The sequence below is a fragment of the Rhinolophus sinicus genome, chromosome 15, assembly GCF_057876585.1.
Source record: "Rhinolophus sinicus isolate RSI-liver-muscle chromosome 15, RSI-T2T, whole genome shotgun sequence".
NCBI lineage: Eukaryota > Metazoa > Chordata > Mammalia > Chiroptera > Rhinolophidae > Rhinolophus > Rhinolophus sinicus.
The window spans coordinates 118112465-118133249 of NC_142515.1; the positions used below are offsets into that span (position 1 = coordinate 118112465).

Sequence of the window (20785 nt, forward strand, 5' to 3'; positions counted from 1 at the left end):
TATCTCCGTCTTACAGATGAGCAAATGAAACTTGGGGATAGAAGGGACTTATTTAAGCTACAACAGCTAGCGATGGGCCCATCATTCTGACTCCAGCATGTGTGCAGGAGACACAGCAGAGCCTGCCTCCCAGAAACAGTCAAAGGGACAGAATGTTTGACTTTTCTCCCAGGAGGAACAGCAGTTGGTGAGCAGATTAGGAACGTGTTTCCTGAATGTAGCGCCAGAAGGCAGGGGCAGGGCACTTGGTATTGCTTGGCTGGGGTAGGGGTGGGGGGTGCCGGGGGCTCCATCCAGGGTCAGCCCCTCCCTCACCGCTGCACTAGGACTGGCCTTCTTCCAGTGCCCAGCTCAGGGCTTTTCTCCAAGCCAGTTGTTCTGCCTAGAACGCCCTCCTTCTTCTCTGCGCCCCTTCACGTGGATAATGCCTATAGCCCTCAGGTCTTAGCCTTGGCACTTCGTCAGGGCAAGTCTCCCTGTGCACCTGAACTAGGAGAAATCTCCCAATGAGAAGCCCCCGCAAAACTCCGTTCTCCTGATGTCATACTCAGCACTGTTGTCATTCCGTAGTTTGTTTATATTATTGTATTAATGTCTGCCTCTCCTGTGACGCTCCCCAAGGGAAGGGGCCACATCTCTATCACACGGACGTGGTGAGGAGCACAGTTCTAGGCACACAATACTTGTTGGGTGAAGGCACGGATGAAGGAATGAAGGAATGCAACACACGCCTTCCAAGCAGCGTGTGTGCAGGGCGTTCTAAACAGTAACTTGCAAACATCCTGACACATCCAGGTCGCTGCTCTCCTTTCTCTAACCGCCAGCCTGATCGTGCCCTGTGTACAGCTAATCCCATCCTTGGCACGTGGGTACGTCTCAAGTTCAGTGTAAAATGGCGCCCTTGATACACACTTCACTAATTTGGGGGGTCCTTTTTAAGCATTTGAGCCCAAAGTCCTCGAACGCAAAGACAACTGTTAGAACAAGAGAAGAGGAAAGTGAGAGAAGACAGTGGAAGTTACTCCAGGAATAGTGCATCATCGAGGAGAGAGGGAGTCAGGGGTGGATGGAATGTCCTCAGGAAGCCTTCACACTTAAGACAGGCAGAGGCTCTCTTCTTGCCCCAGGCGGGAACTTCTGACTGCTTCTGCCTCTGGGCTGGCGTCTTGTGAGTGAGAAGAAAAGCTTCTGACTCCAGCAGTCCCTGATATGTCTGAGTGAGTGGGCTCTTGAGAGCCAAGTGGGGAGAAGGTTCAGTTAGGAGGCCCTCCCGTACTTATTAAACACCCCCTTATCCTGCCACTCAGACGAAGGCTCATAAGGAATAGCACGAGGGAATGGCACTGGAGTTTGTACGCTGTACGAACAATAATGGTTACAGCCCCTTTCATTCTGGCTTCTGATTTGACAGCCAGCAGCTATAACAACTTAAAATGTCATGTGTGTTGCTAAATGCTTCCAGGAGCTCTTCTGCCCTTTTGTGTTAGACCCCAAATATTAATGGAAATTAGCCTTTATTTTGCAGTTGTCTTCTGACTGTGGGAAAAGAAATTTTGGATTTATGTAAAAGTAGCATCTCTCAAATCATCTGGAAAGGTCTGTGTAAGTTTCCCCACTGGCATTCTTTCCAGTGACACTCTTCCTATTGAGAAAGAGGCAAATCTCTCTGTTTCTACATTCTCTGCATTTCCTGAAACTTGGAATCCTATAGGACACGCCTGGGATCCAGACAAAGTTTGACTCTGTCACCACAGGATATAAGAAGGAGCACATTTTCCCAGGTGTTCAGAGACAGAGGTTCGAGTCTTGGCTCTGCCACTGAGCAGCCGAGTGACCTTGGATGAGTCCCTGGGCTGTGGTGGACTAGGGCGTCTCTGCAGTTGCCGCCGCTCTAAGATGTATGGTTCTCATTGCAGGCATCTTTTCCACAAGTCCTGTGTTGACCCCTGGCTTCTAGACCATCGCACCTGTCCCATGTGCAAGATGAACATTCTTAAAGCCCTAGGGATCCCGGTAAGCACAGCACAGCCTACGGCATCGTCATGTCTGTCTTTCTGCATCACCCCCAAAGCAGGGACAAAACACCACCCCTGGATTTTCTATGTCCCCTCAATGCCATAGCAGCGGTGTCATCTGAGGAGGCCTTAGGAGAAGTCCCGTGTCTGAAAACACTTTTCCTCTCACTTTTTCTCAATCTGAGAGCATCATGACCCTCTCACAATGTGCATGTTATTTGTCTGTGAGTCGAGATGCCGCTTGTGCAGCTCACGAACTTCTCTTCCGGGGCTGCCGTGTGTGAGCGCAGGTGAGACGCCAGCAGAGGCCCGATGAGCCAGTTGTCCATCAATTTCCTCTTGTGTCGTTACCCCTGCACTGTCCTCGGCGAGATCTGCAGGCCACGCTGTCTGACCTGGCCCCACGGTCGCCCAGCTTGCAGAGGAAATGAGCCTTTCCCAACACGAGGCAGGAGGCCCACCGCTGCACTCAGACCTCTGTGAAGACCTTGAGGGAGCAGGAAACTAGAGCCCGAGCCACTAAACTCTAGTGTGACCATCACGCTGGTGCCTCAGTTATGTTTTATAAAATCGAGTCTCTCCTCCAGGGCAAAGAGAATCCCAGCACCTGGCTGGCTTGACACTCCAGGGGAAGACTTGCCCAGGCCCTCAGCAAGGGAAGACACAGACTGGTGGCTGGTGACACACCGGCTGCTGTGTGAGGGCAGGAAGTGAGCTAGGCCAGCAAATCCAAGGGCTGCACAGAGAGATGTCCTAAAAAAGCAGAAGCTGTCTAAAAGAAGCTAGCCAAGCGGGGTACAGAGACCAGCCTCCGCCCCCTCCCCTGCCCCTGCCACAGCCTCCTCGCTTCACTGATGGCAGAGAACAGAGAAAGTTAACAGTCCCAAGATGTCACTGAAGAGGGAGGATCAGATAGATAGCAAAGGTTTTCTTTAGTGCCCTAGGGCTAATCATTCTAGGACTATCAGAGTGACTGTTGGAGAGGGCACACCTGAAGCTTTATGCTGTCACACACTGGCTGAATTTTCTCCCCTGCACCCGCTGCCTCTGGGCCAGCTGTATGCTGATTTTCCTGGTTGATGCACCAGACACAAATCAACTTGTGTGACTATCGCTTTGAGCTAGATGTTGAAAGGCAATGCGTTACATTTTCAGACCAGAGTTGTAAATGCAGAATACATTCAAGGAGAAAATCAGTGACCGTGGACGTGAAATACTAGTAAAATCCCAACATCTCTACCAGATACCGGTGACTTAGAAAGTGAACTCGGTGTTTGCACTTTTTGCCTTTTTGGCTGTAACTGGGTTTTACAAAGGGTAGGGGGAAGTATATGTATGCGTGTACTTGCATGTGTGTATGCGTGCCTTTGGGCTCCAAAATCTGTGGAGTACGTTCTCACAATTAAAAGCAGACAAACACATGATTTGACCAATTCATATTGCTCAGGATATTTTCAGAGCTCCTAAGTTTTGACCAGGAAAATGCAACCACATTTTGTACTACATAGTGTTTGACTCCAAACTTCTCCTGAGGGGGTATAACTTCTCCAGAAGCTTACGTGTGAGTTGAGAATACAACTATTAATTGCTTTTAAAATAGAATGGTTGGGTGGCCATTTGGTTGATTTCTAAAACTAATGACGTAACTTTTAGCCATTGGGCCTTCTGGCCAGAGTTTATGCTGATCAAGTCTGGATTTTACTTCCGAGCTCGCCCAGAGAAGAGAACATTCTCCGTGAGGAAGGCATACATAACATGTGACTTCTCACAAAGCACCCAGCCATATGGCCACCCTCCGTGCCTTCCTGAGGCTTTTCTGGTTTTGTCCTAGAGGATGCTACCGAAGTCTGGATCTGGGCGGCATTTCTGGATGTTGTTTCATTCCATCCTTCATCACTGGGTAGCACCATGCCGAAATTATACCAAAGAGATGACTTTTTTCCGCTATTCTTAGACCTTTCCATGTCATTGGACAAGCTCACAGGCTTCTCAACTAGGAAACACTTCCTATAGCTAACCAAAACCCTTTGTGTGCAGCTTAAAGAATTGTTTTAGTTTTCCTAACCTCCTTATACTCCATTTCTTCTTAACCAAGGACAGTTTAAAAGGCCCTGTCACTCTCTCTGATGATTGGTGCCTGTTGGTCCTTTAGCTCCGTATTCCTCACGTATGTTGTCCTCCATAAATGTCTGTGGCACTGCACCCCTTCAGAGTGAAGGCGGCCAGTCACAGAACTCTATTTATTCACCCTGATTCTCCTTTAAGCAATGTCCACTCACCAATGACTTGGTTGTAATCCTGATCCACTAGATCGTCCAAATACAGGTGGTGTTTTTTGTTTGTTTTTATTTTTGTTGTTTTTGACTGAGTGTCCTTGTGCCTGCCAGTGCTGCAAGGCAAATAAATATAATTTGAAAGCTAAGAGCTGGGGGACATTTTCATTTTGTAAGTGCATTTCTCTAAAATGAACTAAAGAATGAAAGCAAAACTCAGAGATCACGAAATTCCCATTACAATGGGTATCTTTTTTCATTATATTTTGTCAAGAGAAATAAAACACTCAACTGAAAGGCAGGGGGCAGGGAGCAGGGAGAAGTCCTTTTGTTATCAGCAGTGCTCTCATCCCTCTATCTGTATCACAGTGTGTCACCCTCCTTTCTGTCCAGTCAGGTCTAGGTGTGTTTCTGGAGGATGACACGGGTTTCAGTGACTTCGCCTGTCAGGTACCATATAAACTGGGTCTTTCATATCTCAGCAAATGCTTTCTCCCATCACAATTATCCAAGTAGGAATAGGATGACTGTTATTAAATAGAAAATCCTGTGTAGCTGCAGTATTCACAAATCCCTAACTCTTTGGCAGTTGGTTTATTTGAGGAGTTTCCCCATGCTAACCTGAATTTGAATACCTATACTGTGTTCATTTGACATCTTTTACTAAACATTATGACTCTAATGTCTCTTAGAGGCATATAAATTGGGTTTCTTTTCAATATATTCTATCTGATGAACCATTTAGCGTAGATATAAACTGAGAGATTCAGTAAGGTTGGTGTATTAAACACTGTATCTAAGCCAGATTATTCATGCTTGCTACCACTCAGCCTCACTGCGCTAATTCTCTTTCCTCTCCCTGCTCTGTTAAAGAGATACTGTTTTCACTAGTTTACAAAGTAAAAGCAAACACCCTGCATCAAAATGAATAAAATATATTTTTTAAAAAAGAAAAGAAATAAAGAAATAATATCAACAAGCAAATGCAACGTTTTGAAAAGCATATCAATTGCGATCACATAGATGATTGAATTCAGATGCTTATGGCTGAAAGAACCCTCACAGTACCCTCCTTGTGAAGCTTTTCCTCCCCGACACCCCTACATGCAATGGTTTTGCTTAGAAGCATCTTTACATAGTACAGAGGGGGGGGGGGATTATTTTCCCTTCTACCCTCCTAGGTTCTCCAGTTGGGGCCTGTAGATTAGACTTGTAAAGGATCAACAAGAGAAAGTCAACCTGAAGTTTATTCACACATGCATCACACATACACGTGGGAGCCTGTCGTGATGAGTAGCTCAAAGGGGTGATTAGAACTTGAGCTTATATAGCATCTTCAAACAAGCAATGACTATTTAGAGAAATGACAAGACAACGGAAAAGGACTGTGAGTCTCTAGGACAGCAGACTGTGGAAGGTAAATATACGGAGGAAACGAATGGTGAATAAGGGCATGTTAGTAAGGTTTGTACAGATCCATTTCAGAGCTGACTCCCAGTCATTGATGATAAGATGTTCTCTTCCTGGTACAGAGAAGGGGACACTTTACAAATTTCTATCCTGCTTTTAGGCAAATAGGGGGAGAACAGAGAGCATTTCTTTATCCACTTCTCAGTTGTTTAAGCTCAAAATAATCCCTGTGCCCCCGTAACATGTTGTGGAGTGGCATATTCTGCTACCCTGCAATAGCGTACCTTCCCTTTGCACATAATTTAACCGTTTTTAAAGTATTTTCTCAAATCCCCCCTTAATTGATCTAAGTTCCCAAGTTCTCAGAGCAGTAAAATGAGACTCAGATAAAACTTTCAAATCAACATTTACCGACCACTTAATAATTGTCAGGCATTACATGAGGCTTGGAATTCAAGATCAATGTAATGTATTGATTCACTTTAAAAAGCTTGGGTCTCACTTATATGTAGAATCATAGAAACGAGAACAGATCAGTAATTGCCAGAGGTGGGGGCAGGGGTGGTGGTGCAAAATGTGTGAAGGGGGTGAAAAGGTACAAACATCCAACTATAAGATAAATAAGTCATGGGGATGTAATGTATAGCACGGTGACTATAGTTAACAATATTATACCGTATATTTAAAAGTTGCTAAGAGAGATCTTAAAAATTCCCATCACAAGAAAAAAAAAAATTGTAACTATGTGAAGCGAAGGATGCTAACTAAACATTCAAGTAATCATTTTGCAATGCATACGTACATATATCAAATCATTATGGTGTACACTTTAAACTAATACAATTTTACATGTCAATTATATCTCAATACAACTGAGATTTAAATAAAAAGCTTATCGACTAATAGAGTAAGACAGACACAGTAGCCCATGAACACAACGGCATGAGCAAAGTGGGGATAAAGTGTTTGAGTATCAAAGATGACAAGCCGGAGGGAACACTACCTAGAAAAGGAGACCTTTGGCCTGGAAATTGAGGGGTGATTAGGAGTTCTGGTGCGAAAGTAGAGAATGGGATAAACTGGAGCGGAAACTATAGGGAGATTCGGAGCCCAGTAATGGACAAGAGATGCTCAGAACAGAACAGCTCAGTTCCAGTGTCACAGGAAATTTGGTGGACTGGTCACTCAGTGAACTGACTTTCGACAACTGGAGTGGGAATAGTTGACTCACTTTCGGTAGAAATGAGGAAGGCGAACAGAAAAGGGGATCCAGAGAAAAAGGGAATGAGCTGAATTTGAGGATTCAGTGGGAGAATGGAGATTTCCAGCTGAGTAGAAACACAGGTGTGGCACTCAGGAGACTGGCCTAAGAGGGGAAACTAGGACAAGAGTCCCGTGCCTTGAATTTCTTGCTTGGTGCTCCCAATGAGTCCATGGGCTGTAGATTTTTCTCTTTTAATGCACTTTGAACACAGTGTGGTCATTGTGGTGTTAATTCAATCAGCGTCAACCCAGAATTCTCACCCCATCCTGCCCACCGTGATCTTCATCCACTGGGAGTGCAAAGCCATCTAATAATCGTCACTCAAGGCAATGGTGATGTTAAGACCAGAGCAAAAACAATAAAGAACAACATTAACTAATAGCTATCTTAGTATTTTTCAAGCCCATATCTCTCCTCTTAAAATGATTTTTATGAATTTGGGTAGAGGTATCACAACTGAAAGTCATTTAAAAAGCTGTTTGTGGAAAAGAGGTAAATAGCTATATTCAATTATCACTTCAAACAGCAGAACTAAGACCAAAGGGTAAAACTTGCCCATTGCCCAATAACAACAGTCTAACACCATGGCCAGCACAGACCGCCTTGCAAAGCAGACAGCTCCTCTTTTTGTTCAAGGGGAGTCACCAGGGGTCTGGGGGAACAAGTCCTGCAATGAATGGGTAATTAATTACACTGGATGGTCTCACCTAGGTTAGGATTTTAATGTAGAGGATGTGGCAAATGTATGACCAATTGCAGATTAAGTAAATAGAACTTTTTTCTACAGCTGACTTTATGGCTTATGTTTAGTAACAGCAACAACAAGATAGCCTCACCTTTGACTTTTGTGTGTGTTGTTTGTGTCTGTATTTCTGATTCGCAATTCCGACAATGACTCAGATTCTGTCCCCCGCCCCACCGCCACCCCATGTCATCAGTATATTTACAAACAATGTGTGAGTCTTTGAGGGTAATTATCAGGCTGTCAGCTATTTCCTAGATGAGAAGCAATACCCTGTATAGGAAGGGCTATCATTATAAATAAATATCATGTTACTCCCTCTAAGTAATGTACAGATATTGCTACTTCTGGAATTAGAAGATCTTGTACCAAGATCTAAATGGAACATTTGGAAAGGAAATATTGGAAGATGTTTTCATGTTAATTACAGAACTACATGTGGAATATTTTTAAATAACGTGGTTCAGGAAGAAAACAGTTAAGAACTGGGTTTTCCATCGAGACAAAACATTTAGGCGGTGGACATTTCATCTCTAACTTGGCACACATTAAGAATAGATCCTTTTTCTCTCCTGGCAGCCCAATGCCGACTGCATGGACGACTTGCCCACAGACTTCGAGGGATCTCTGGGAGGCCCACCAACCAACCAGATCACAGGCGCAAGCGACACAACCGTAAATGAAAGTTCGGTCACTTTGGACCCTGCTGTCCGGACTGTGGGAGCCTTGCAGGTGGTCCAGGATACAGATCCCACCCCGCAGGAGGGAGAAGTCATCTTTTCTACCAACAGTAAGTTCTGCTGTGCTTTAAAGGGCCATAGTCAAAAGGGCTGTTGCCCAGTGGGAATTGGAAAGAGACCCTTTGCCTCAAGAGGAAAAAAGGAAACATTGCCAGGCTAAGCCGTGGTACCTGGCAGGCTTTAGAAGCCCAGCTCTTTCCAGAAGCAGCAGGGCAGGCACACAGTGACACCACAGCTCTGCATGCACCCCATGGTACCTGAAGCAGGTGGGGCAGTGGGTCTGGCCTCTGTGAGTGGAGGGCAAGTGAGAAAAACAACTGCAAGCGGTACTCAGCTGACTGGGAGAGGGCGCAGCTCCAGTCACTCGTTTGTGCATATGTGAGTGTGTGTGTGAGTGAGTGTGTGTGTGTGTGTGCACACCCCCTCCTAAGTGTGCTGGTCTGAACTGCATGCAGGAGGGTACCCTCCCCTGTGACTGCAGGACTCAGACGTGAATGGTACCCCTTTGGATGTGCATTTTCCCACAACCAAAACCCCTGTGCATGGTGGCATATTAAAATGTCTTGGGTTTTCTTCCCCATCTCCTGCATCGACTGTAAATACTGCTCTGTTTGATGGTAGTTATAAAAATATTAAAATAGCTGTTATTAGCATTAAGATCGAAGCTGAAACCTAAAATATTTACTCTTCAGTCTAATACAGCAGCAATAACAGCTTCAGGAGTTCTAAGAAAATGAGCATGCAAATTAACTTAGGTTTAAGGTTAAAAGGGTGGGTAGATATTGCAATTTTTTAAAAAGGTATATTTTTTTACCCTTGATAAAAGTAACCTATTCACTGTAGAAAATCTGGAAATACAGAAAAGCAGATTAAAGCATTAGGAAATATTTTTCTTTCAATTTGACATCTTTTTGACATGTTTGTGATGTTTATAGAATTTGTAAAATCACTCATGCTGAAATTTAAAGATATGTATTCATCTGCTGAAGAAACATAATGGTCCTCATTAGTTGAAAGATTGAAAGATGAAGGAAAGAATTTTAAAAATTCAAAAATCACTCAGTACTCCGCTACCCAAAAATAATCGCTCTTGTCATTTTGGTGTATTTCATCATAATGTTAATGACACAGTTGAGACAATACCATTGGGGTTGAACATTGAGTATTGGAACCATAGCACTTTCACAGGACCTACCCAGACAGAAAGTAACTTCACGAGAAACTTGGTGGTAAATGTCTGCCCATGTGAGGTTTATTAGTTTTTGGTAGATAAGAGTTTTAAACTTGACTTTTAGAGGCATAAGGACCACAATATTGAAACATTGATCATAAACATTAAAAGTCCTTAAAGAAAGATTTTGATCCCTTTGTTTTAAAGGTCTAACGTGATGCAGTCCAATATTAATATAAGACAAGCCACACACACTATTTAAAATTCTCTACAGCCACATTTTTAAAAGTGGGTGAAGTTCACTTTAATTATATTTAAACCCAATATAGACAAAACATCTTACATTTTTTGTACCAACTCTTCAAAATCTCGTGTGTATTTTGCACGTACAGCACATGTCAGTATGGACCAGCCACATCTCAAGGAGCCACATGTGCTGGTGGCTGCGGGTCATAGAAGAACCTTACGGGTCATTTCACCTTTCCCATGATGGACTTCTAATTTTACCTGAGAAAACTGTGGCCCAGAGGAGTCAGGGGCTGACTCAGGTCAAAGTTCTCTTTTCAGAGTACACGTTCACCCATAATATTTCTGGCGATTGGAGACCTTCCATTACCATCAGGGGTATCACCATCAGTGGCTAAGTGAAGTATGCTGGAAGGCCTGATAGAATTTTGCTAGCAATGCAAAAACCTTGAAGGTATGAGTCCTTTTCTGAGCCCAGGAGAAGAACGAAGTCAAAAGTGCATCATTTTCCTTCCAATAAAATGGTTTTTTACTAGTCCAGAGAAAAAGGTGTCCTCTGTTAGATTCCTTATTTTGAAGAGTGGCTGCATACCTCAGACACCTCAGTAAAGCCCAGATGGCAAATGAAAAGGTGTAGTTTGCGGGTTAAAATATATCCCAAAAAAATGAAATTGAAAGTTATGGTCAGTATCTATATAATGTATAATCCCTAAACTGTTTTTCCCTGAAATAGAGTGTTAAGGTCACAGCAGGCACTCTGTGTTTCTTGAATGACTTAAGGTGTATTTATTTATTGTTCTAGCTGAGCTAGAAGCAGGGAGCTTCTGTTCACAACAGCAGGAAAAATGCCAGGTGATTGCAAAGGAAGGTACTGGTAAAGACGGAGGGACGATATCTGTAGTCTGAAGACCGATGGCATGTACGCATATGGCTAGAGATATCAGTCTCATAGCACAGACACTGAATGTTTCTCCCAAAATATTTTTCCTAAGCCCTTTATTTGTGATTCGTTTTATTTATGGGAATTTAATAGAATAAACCAAACATAATCAGTCTGATTAGATGTTAATGATTTCTACCATTAACCAAATGGCTGCAGGTTCCTTAAGGGGAAAGTTTTCTGCTTCTCTACAAGTTTATAAATTGCCTTGTGCCCTCACTCAAATAAATAATCAATAAATGAACAAACACAGATGCAGGAATAAATGAGTGAAAAGGTTCAAATTCTCATCAACATTATCGTAATCGACTCTAATGCGATCTGAAAAACATGTGGATGGAGAAATAAGCGTAGCCGGGATACAGGATTGCTACAAATCACAAATAAATAATCCACTGGAGGGTTGGACCTGAGTTTTCTTCACATTATCTCTTCCCACCTCACATCTCTACAGACCCGAGAAATAACTAGAAAACGAGGAAATAACAGTAGCTAACAAATATGTAACACCAGCTATGCAACACGTGTCCTAGATCAGCTCACAGCGACTCCGTGAAGTACATACTATTTTTATCCCCGTCTCACTGATGCAGTAATGGAGGCACAGAGACATTAAAGTAACTGACCTAAGCTCGTGATAGGTGGAGTCACTGGACCCTAGCGTCCCGTGCTTAATCACGATTAGGTGATGCACAGGGGGAGAAAACGAATACAGTTGCTGGCTCTCATTTCATTTATTTATTCTTTTCCTCCATTTTTCTAACTCTCTGAAAGATCAAAAACTTGTGTAGTTCCTACCTGAATTCTCATTCATCTCTACCTCTGTTCTTCCTTTCCTGGCAAAGACTGTTGGTGAGTCGATCAAATGCATGTAAAAGTCATTTCAGCACTCAGGGAAAGTGTAGGACAGATTGTCTTTAGAGTGAAGATGGGAAAATCTGGCATTAAAGGATCATCTTCAACTCCCAGGAAAAGAAAAACAGAAAAGCATTTATAGAGCAAAGGAAATCTAAGCTTGTTGCAAGTCTGACACTTGGGAGAAAGATGTTCTTTATGTATATCTTTAATGTTTCTGGCATTTCACCTTTTATAACCTCACCCGGCAGTCCCCAATTGCACAGTGTTTCTCTTCCATCTTCGTGCAAGGGGTCATTGGTGTGGTGCCCAGATGTCACTCACTAGTCTTGATCTGCCTTCCTGATTCTACCAACCGCATACTTTGCCTTCTGACTCTGTCAGCACAGGCTGCAGATTGTTGGATATGCTTCAGCAGGGGAAAATTGTCCTTGGGATCAAAGGAAAACACAGCTAAACAAACAGCCCTGGCTCTTTGGAGACTCCAGAGAGAAGCAAGAGAAAGACGCAAAGGAGCAGACGCCATCACCCCTCCCAAAACATTCAGTGTTGCTCCACATCTTCCTGCGAGAGATGGAAACCTTTCCTTTATTTCTCAAGGAAGTTGTTGACACCACCATCCTCTTCCTTTATCGAATCACTACACAATGAACTAGTCATGCCTCTAGGTCATTACCTACTTGCCACTCCTTCACCTCAAACTACAAGGACCCAACCATTGGCCCATGGAATGGAGAATAGAGGCTGGAAGGAGCTGAGAGCTGGAAAGAGACGTGGAGATGGGCAGAATCAAGATGTCTCAAATCTGCCCGAATACATTCTGAGGACACGTGGCATAAGGTGTTTGGCCAGGAGAAGACCTGGTCTTCAAGTTGTAAGGAAGGAAACAGTACACATGCATTAATTCTAAAACTAGGCCAGTTGAAATGAAATGTGGCATGGGATTCCTCCGAGAAACTTCCTTTGCTAACTTCCTATCAACTCCGATCCTTGGGGGAAGCGTAGTTTCCCCCAAATTTCTAACATGTTGAGCACACATGACTTGTGATGTGTTCAAAAGGCACCTTTATTTTTGCTGCACGTCCACAGCTGTGTTGAATGGGTGCCCCCGGGATGAAAATTCCAGCAGGAATTTTTCTGCTCCAATTCCTGCTCACTCTTAGGTGACTGACAGTTCTAAGAGTCCCTTTAGGTCCCAAACACAGACAAAAGAACGTTTTTTTTTTTGCAGGGCCCTTTCCATTGCAGTCATTCCTGGCCCTCGGGACAGACGGATCTCTGTCGCTTACTCACGAGGCCTCCTATAGCCCCTGTGCATCCAGCAGCCAGTTTGCAGCCTCTGTCTGCTAAAGTGCCCTTATCCTCCAGGAGTTGCTCTGGGAGAGGGCCCATGTCCAGCCCAGTCCTGCTCGCTGCCCTGTGTGGCCCGCTCTGGGACACTCACACATCACCTGCCCCACAGTCCTCTCAGTACAGCCTCTGACCTTTGACCTCATCCAGACCGGCTGCCTCCTCTCTCAGGATTCCTGAGTCCACAGTCTGCTTTAGCTTTTGTAAGGCTTGAGTCAGTTCTCTCTACGTTCCACCTACAGGAACATATTTCAGAATCCCTCAGGGGTTCCCTTGCTGTAACCCCACACTGGGCGTGAGTTTGGAAGGGAACCCCTTCCTCCCATTTTGGCGGGAGGAGTGCGATGCAGCATGACAGTACTCTCTCCACAGACTGTCTCTACCACTGTCCCCACTTTCCTCTCCCTCTCTCTCCTTGTCATTGCCTCGCAGTGGGTGCTGGGTCCTAGACTCACAGAACAGGTTCCCCCTCGCATCCAGCCGGCAGTGGGCAGGCAGCAAAGGGACGGCAGAGGTGGGAGAGGCTGCCTCATTCTTTGCTGTCCACCTCTCCTCAGTAGGAACAGAGGCAGGAAGAGTCCCACGAGAGGCCAAAGAATGAGCTTCTGAATGTCTTCATGGTCTTCACCAGAGGACACATTCTTAGCGGATATGGCTGCGAAACTATGGTCCCTTTGCAAAGAACCTAGAGATAGGTCAGCCTTTTGGGGAGGAAAAATGCTCGTACTCTTCAAAATGCACCCCCGAGACAAAAATAATTGTCTCAGCACAGCTGAAACTGCAGCCCAGAAAAAAGTCATTTTCAGAAGAAAAAAAAAAAAAAGAAAGTCATTAGCAGCCATCGCTGCAAGCACCAGGAGCTCTCCAGGGACACATACTCCAGACTAATTTTGGAAAAGACTTCCAGAGAGTTCTCTGCAGACTGTGTGCAGTCTCTGTGGTGATTTGCATTCTTTTCTTTGAGAAACTCAGTGTAAACCTCTCTGGGGATTCTTCATTGCTAAAGACAACGTTTTCTTAAAATTAGGCCAGAAATGACATTCAGTCTTATATGTTTTAAGTTCTATGTTTATTGTTTAGGGAGCAACTGATGCAGCATTCAGATCATCTATATTCAAAAGTGTTAAATGCCCCCGGGCCTGCCCTGACCATGCAAACAAGGGAAAGTGTGCCGCTGGACTCCTCCAGGAACCGGGTTTTGAACCTCCGAGGCAAGACAACAGAGAAAAAGGGAGGGTTGGCATGTACATCACATTTCTGTTTCAAATGTGCAACTACACATTGCTACGTTTGCAAAGTAGCGATTTCCAGGTTTTATGTGACTGCAAAATATACTGGTGCATCCAGAAATAAACACATCTAGATAAAGCATTCCAGTGTTTATGAGGGCGGACAAGAGTGAGTAGCCACGTCTGCTTTTTTGACTTGCATCAAAGCCTGAAAGGACAAAGCAGCTACTTCTGACTATGGATAAATATGCTGGCTGGAACCAGCGAGGAGATGGTCTCCCTGGGTGCCCATAAAATTCACATTAGCCTTGGCAAGATGACTGCTTTGATTTGTGAGCGTATTCCAGTGTGGCAGACAACAGCATCAGCCAATGCTTTAAGACTTTAGACCTCACTGTCATCTCCCCTGAGGAAATAGTGAAGCCGCGGTGGGCAGCCATGCTTCATTCTATACAAAATGAAACATTTGCAGATTGTGACACTGCTTCCCCCAATCAGCTCTGTGTTTCCGAATGTGTGCAAGTCCCAGGAGCAACGTCTCAAATGACCGGCTCAAATGACAGCTTCGACAGAGGGACAGCTGTTCGAAACGCAAAGATCTCTGCCATAAGCACATGCCTTGGTCATCAAGTGACCCAGATGGCAAGGATCCAAATGACAAGCCATCGGGTTTTCCATGATAACATTCCTCCTGGATTAAAAACACTTGTCAGTCCAGAAAAGCTCACACAAGGCCAGGCTTCCAGGGTTTTCCTGTCATGTGCGTCTGGTGCCGCTGGCAGAGTGTGGAGGACCTGCAGACCCGCCGCCAGCCTGGGAGAGAGTTCATCAATTTAGACCACAGCCACATTGGCGCCCAGAGCACTCGGCCATGACGTGACGTGACATACCATCCGCTTGGAAGAAACTTGTCTTCCTGAAATGAACTGAGCCAGCAGACTAACTCCACCCATTTCTGGGAGAGGGCCTCCTGTTGGCAGTTACTCGTTGATAACACCATCTCCAGGTTGATGAGTCCTCCCAATGTGGTCTTGTGTGTGGCAAGTGTCACAGCGAGGCAGCTATTCCAAGAGTGAGCCGGGGAGAGGGCTGTTCAGCAGACCTACATTTCCCCAGACACTCACATTGCGTGTGGACCTCAGCAGGGAGGTGGCAGCGAATGGCAGGAAACCTGTTAGCAGGTCAGCGCTTTTTCAGTGTTTGAGAAGCCTGGAGTGTAAATAAGATAGAGTTTCTCTTTGCATTTCAATTCTAAAGCAAAGCGAGGGGAAGTTCTGTCATTCAGAGATTAAAAAAGCAGAAACAGCTGAAGATGCCTTGTGGATGACGTAACAATTGGCTCTGAAAATTCTGAGTCTCAAGGTCTGTAAGTCAAAATATTTCAGAAATGAAATTCAGTGTCTCAGGGAAAAAAAAAGAGTGTAACTACCAGAGCATTACTGGAGCTCCTTGAGGTAAGATGATATAATGTTAGCCAGAGGCAGGACATTCGGCCCTTAATCCTGATTTGGCCCCCAGTGAGTTGTACGCCCTTGGATAAGTCACTTACATACTCTGCGTCTCATTTCCTCAGTTGGCAAATAAAGCTCTTCTCCTAGTGGACAGAAATACCTTGAATTCACTGGTTGATCATTCTTCCTCAAGTCTCAAAGCATAACTCACCCATACTATCTTGTTCTGTCTTTGTAGCATTCGTATACAATAGAAACAAACAGTAACATTTATCCCCAAAGGAAAAACTGAAGCGGAGGAGGGTAAATCGAGTCTGCCCTGGTCAGTTGTCCTTCCAATACTGGACCACATGACTACACTGGTTCCCTACACAGAAATGCCTGAGAAGCTCACTTATTCCAAACTAATAGGACAGAGAAAAGCTGGATTAAAACATGCCCGGATCAGGTGATTTAAGACTGGGGACATGAGGACTGGTCGTCTTGGAACAGGAACCACATAGAATCAACTGAAGATTTCTGGCTCCACGTGGCAGATTGAACCCACAGATTTATCTCTTACCTAACAAAGCCCCACCAAGCTTGGGAAAGCTATAAACCTGCAAGGACACTAAGAATGAGAACACATTCCAGCAGACACTACGTCAACACATTTTCGATGACAAATGAGTGGAAGTTCTCTTAACACAGTGGACAAAGCTGAAATCTAAGTGCCTCCTAAGGGAGAAGTGAATAAGAAGCCAGTGGTTTTGCACTCAGAGCTCTGGAAAGCCTCAGGATACAAGGACCAGATCCCCGGGAAGGCTGCGGTGAACAGTGGTGCCCAGAGGAAGATCGGGTGAAAGACCATGGAAAGAGCATTTAGGCCCCCCCAGGTTCCCTCCCCACCCTGAGCCACCTAGGACCGTAGTTGCCTTGGGCCCATATTGAGGTCCCTTCCCCAGCTGGCAGGCCCCACCCACACCCATGCACACTTAATCACAGTGCTCGTTTACAAACATGAATGGAGAGCAAGGATGGCTAGATGGTTGCAAGAAGCCACTAAATCTGAGAGAAAACATAACAAATAAAAACCAACTCCAAAAAAATCAAGATTATTCAGAGCCTAGAATTCTATAAACCGTCACTTGTATCCTTACAGAGCTATAAGATGATAGTGCAGCCATGGAAAAGTAATAGATGACAGGAATTGTCAGAGAACGAGGAAGAGCTCTAGGAAATTAAAAAAATAGAGCAGAGTGAAAATGCCCACAGAATGAGTAAAAGATAAAGTAAAAGATAAAATACTATTTGTCTTGTTAAACTGTTCTTGTTGTGAAATATTTTTTTAATTTGATTAGTTCCATTTTTTATTATTACAAATAAAACTGTACTCAGTACAAAAAAAAAATTAAGTTTAAAAATAAAGAAAAACAAATAGGGTCAGTTGACTTGCCATTGAAGAATTAATCCACTAATTTAGCACACATTTTTTATTAGCATCTCACACACCATCCCCACAGTGCGCGTTTTCTAATAGTGAAAATTACAGCCGTGGATGTCATACTTGGCCTCAGAAAAAGTGAATGGTACCAAACTTTTTAAATATTTCCTTCTTGCCTGCTACATTTGTATTATATTTGCAATATACGAGTCTATAGGTTTATTTTATAAGTTAGTGACTTCAGTTTTTACAGTGAGATTACTTCCCAGTGTTCAAGCCAATAAGTTATGGTTACCCTATATTCTTTCCACACTGTTGCTCTCCATAGTAAAACAATCACCAAGCCACGTTCTTTCTACCTTTTTAATCTCTCTCCATGTGCCATTTCCTTCTGCAACTGCCATCATTCAAGACCTATCATCCCTTACCTTGATATTTGCCATGGCTGCCGTTTTACTCCCCGTTTCTAATCTTAACACTCTCCAGTCTGTCCTGACCCTGCTTCCTGGATAATCATCTGTAGAAATCTGATCTCAGTTCACTATTCTGCTCAAAATATTTTTATCTCCTGTCTCAAACTGGTTAATCTAAACAAATCATTAAGCATTTGGCCCCTGAATATCTCACCACTCCCACCCGGCACGTTACACAGGAACATTTCTAAGCCACTGGAGAGAGGTTCCAGATACACTGCCCGTGAGACCTCCCCTGCACGGGCCATGTGGCACATACGCTTCTGAGGTGTTCTCGGCGATCTCTGCGATTCCAGACAGAATCCCATCCTCCTCCTACAATGACCTCCTTTCAGACAGGTATCTCTGTTATGATTTCTTGAGAAAGCATCTGTCACCCCACGAAACTGATAGGTCCTTACAGAATTTGGACTGTGGCTTTTCCCCTTCATGTTCCAAAACTCAGCACAGTTTACGGCACACAGACTCAATAAACAGTTGAACGAATGAATGAATGAATGAATGAATGAATGAATTTTAAATGAAACCAACAATAGCACTAGTTAGTCGTGGAAGAGACTAAATGACAATATATATTTACATTTTGTCTGCTAATGAAAAAATATATATGTATACGCATACATATATAAATATATAAGGAAAAACATATATGTATATACATGCATATATGTGTGTATATATACACACACACACACACATATATATTCTTCTAGCCCCAGCAGACCAGCCCCCCTAGACCCAGTTCCTCTGTGCTGACACGAAGACCCTACCCCTGTGTGATAGGAGCACAGAAGCTAAAGTGTTCCCCCATCATGAGGAAGGCAGGAGACGAATGCCTTGCAGAAATGGATTGATGATTTATTATTTATCACTGCTGATACTGGACTACACAGCAGAAACGGGGGAATTAAAAGCAATGGAGAGCAATGAAGTGGCGGAAATAGCAGCAAAGCAAACTGTGATGGAGAGAGGAAGGCTCCCTCGCCTGACGGTGCATCCGTTTCTGCACATGCCCTGAAAACAGCATACAACCAAGTGCCCAGAAACCAGTGCAGCTTAAATGAAGCTCTTCTGTTTGTTTTATATCATTGGCACGCTCCTCAACATTAACCCCTGGTGAGTGAGGATGACCCTACTGAGAGACACCACAGGCTTGGGGAAGCAGGATGACTTGGACGTTGGATGGATCTGGGCTCCAATCCTGGCTGGCCGCTGAATTAGCAGCCAACTCACTTAACCTCCCTGGGCCTCCATTTCCTCATCTTTCAAGTGGCACAAATAAAATCCATCTCACAGGTTTATCGTGAAGGTGAAATGAATCAGTGTAGATACAACTGCTGGCTCAGTGCCTGGCTCAATCAATAAGTCATAAATGTTACCTCTGTCCCCACTGCTCCCACCATCTCCCCATGAGAACACACGGTGGACAGACACATCCCAAGTACCTATTGGTGCAACTGAAATGCCTTGATACAAACATATCTACACAGCACGTTTCTCACATAGATCCCAAGACCTGAGAGCTCTAGGGGGTAGCTTAAACCATTTGTCTGTGGAGATGAAAATTGACACTAATACCTTACTTGTCTTCAATTATCACAATCACTTTACTTCCTGAGCCAGAGCTGATGCTTTCTTGCCGTTATTCATCTTTCTCACTGATTGAGCATCTGAGTACTACTGAGTTATAAACTGCAATCTTTATTACCATGATCTCATATAAAATAATGACTGTCCTTAGAACACCATGTCCAGAGAAACCTCTCAGGTTATCAGCATCATCATTAGGCAGCCCATCAATCAATCAACAACCCATTAGTGTCCGTTCTTAGAAAGTCATAATTATGCCTTCCTACGCATGGCTCTCTATTGGTTATATTCCACAGACAGCGGCCCTACCAACACTCTTAGAGTGTCTGGAGCGTACAGACCTCCAGACAACTGATCTCTTGAGAAATGAATAATTTCAGATTTGCTAGGTCTTGATGTCCTTTTTGTGTTTATAAGTCTCACCTCCGAGAACAGTTTGGAGCAAAAACTTTGGAAGTATCCATTGCTGTAAACCTCCAAGTTTGCAGAAATTGAGTCCCACACCCCCACATAGAAAATCCTCTGGGAGACTTTTTAAAATAGGAAATACCTAACTCACTGGCTTCTTGTGGGATGGAACTCCCTGTACTGCCTTATTCCCTTTGGGGGAAAAATTTGCAGGGCAACTTCTAAAGACAAGAAAATATATTGTGGTTAAGTGATTTAGCCAAACTCTCCCGCCCAGCTCCATCCAGGACACAGCTGTGGTGGTGATCAGTTAGGTCTGGAAAAGTCTGAGAACGCCAGGATGGGGGCAGGGTCCTTCCTCCTCACCCCGCAGGCTTCCTGTGCAGCACACACCAGGACACGGGGGTGAGAGTCAAGCCAGGTTCCCTACACACACGTGCACATATTCACGCACACACGCATACACATCCGTGTGCACAAGGCCTTGGCACTTATATCTCTAGGGATTCCTAGGAATTATTCTAAGCGGAGGTAGCAAAGTGTGTCATACATGAGTCCCTCTGCCTACAAGTGAGTTGGGCGTGGCCCTGAGAGAGCTGCAGATAATGTTCAGCGAGGGGCCACCATTTAAATATGGCAGGTTTTATGTAAGGACCCAGCTTGAACAGGTTGGAAGCAGCAGCAATCCTGGGCCTCACTCCCTTAGGATGACAACGGGCAGCCCCCTAGAGACAAGGCATGTCCTCTGCAGCTCACCACAGCTCTACAACCTCCAACGTAGGGACAATTTCAGGGCAACAGTACTTCTTTCATTTGCCCAGATGTCTAAGGGACAATCACTGTTGCAAACTGTCCTGTTAGGCCTCATTAAAACGATACCTATTAGGAAAAGCATGTGGTACAACTGTGAAGCAACAACAGTTAATACACTGACTGGTAACTAATATTCACAGCAGGGAGGAACAATTAGTAGATTTATAGACTAAAGTTCCATCGAAATTTTTTTCTGTCAAACAAATCATTTAGATAAAGACTTCCGTCCTCATCGGAGCTGTCCACACAAGAAAGGACCAGCTGCACTGGAGCTCTGCTGTGCAGCAAGAACAGTGGAATGAATTTTTTTAAGGGAAAATAATACCATAATAATACTGCAACTGTTATTTAAGTGTGGAGTGGATGAGAAAATCGGATTTGGAAATCAAAGT

General features: G+C 44.2%; 1 protein-coding gene across 1 annotated transcript in view; it reads left to right on the plus strand.

The window, feature by feature from the left end:
* The window catches only part of RNF150 (ring finger protein 150), a 179917-nt gene that overhangs the window by 135091 nt on the left and 24041 nt on the right, over positions 1 to 20785 (plus strand). Inside the window, exons 5-6 of the mRNA XM_019730798.3 lie at positions 1917 to 2013; positions 8284 to 8494. Of these exons, the coding sequence (XP_019586357.2) occupies positions 1917 to 2013; positions 8284 to 8494 (308 nt within the window). The remainder of the gene's footprint in view (positions 1 to 1916; positions 2014 to 8283; positions 8495 to 20785) is intronic.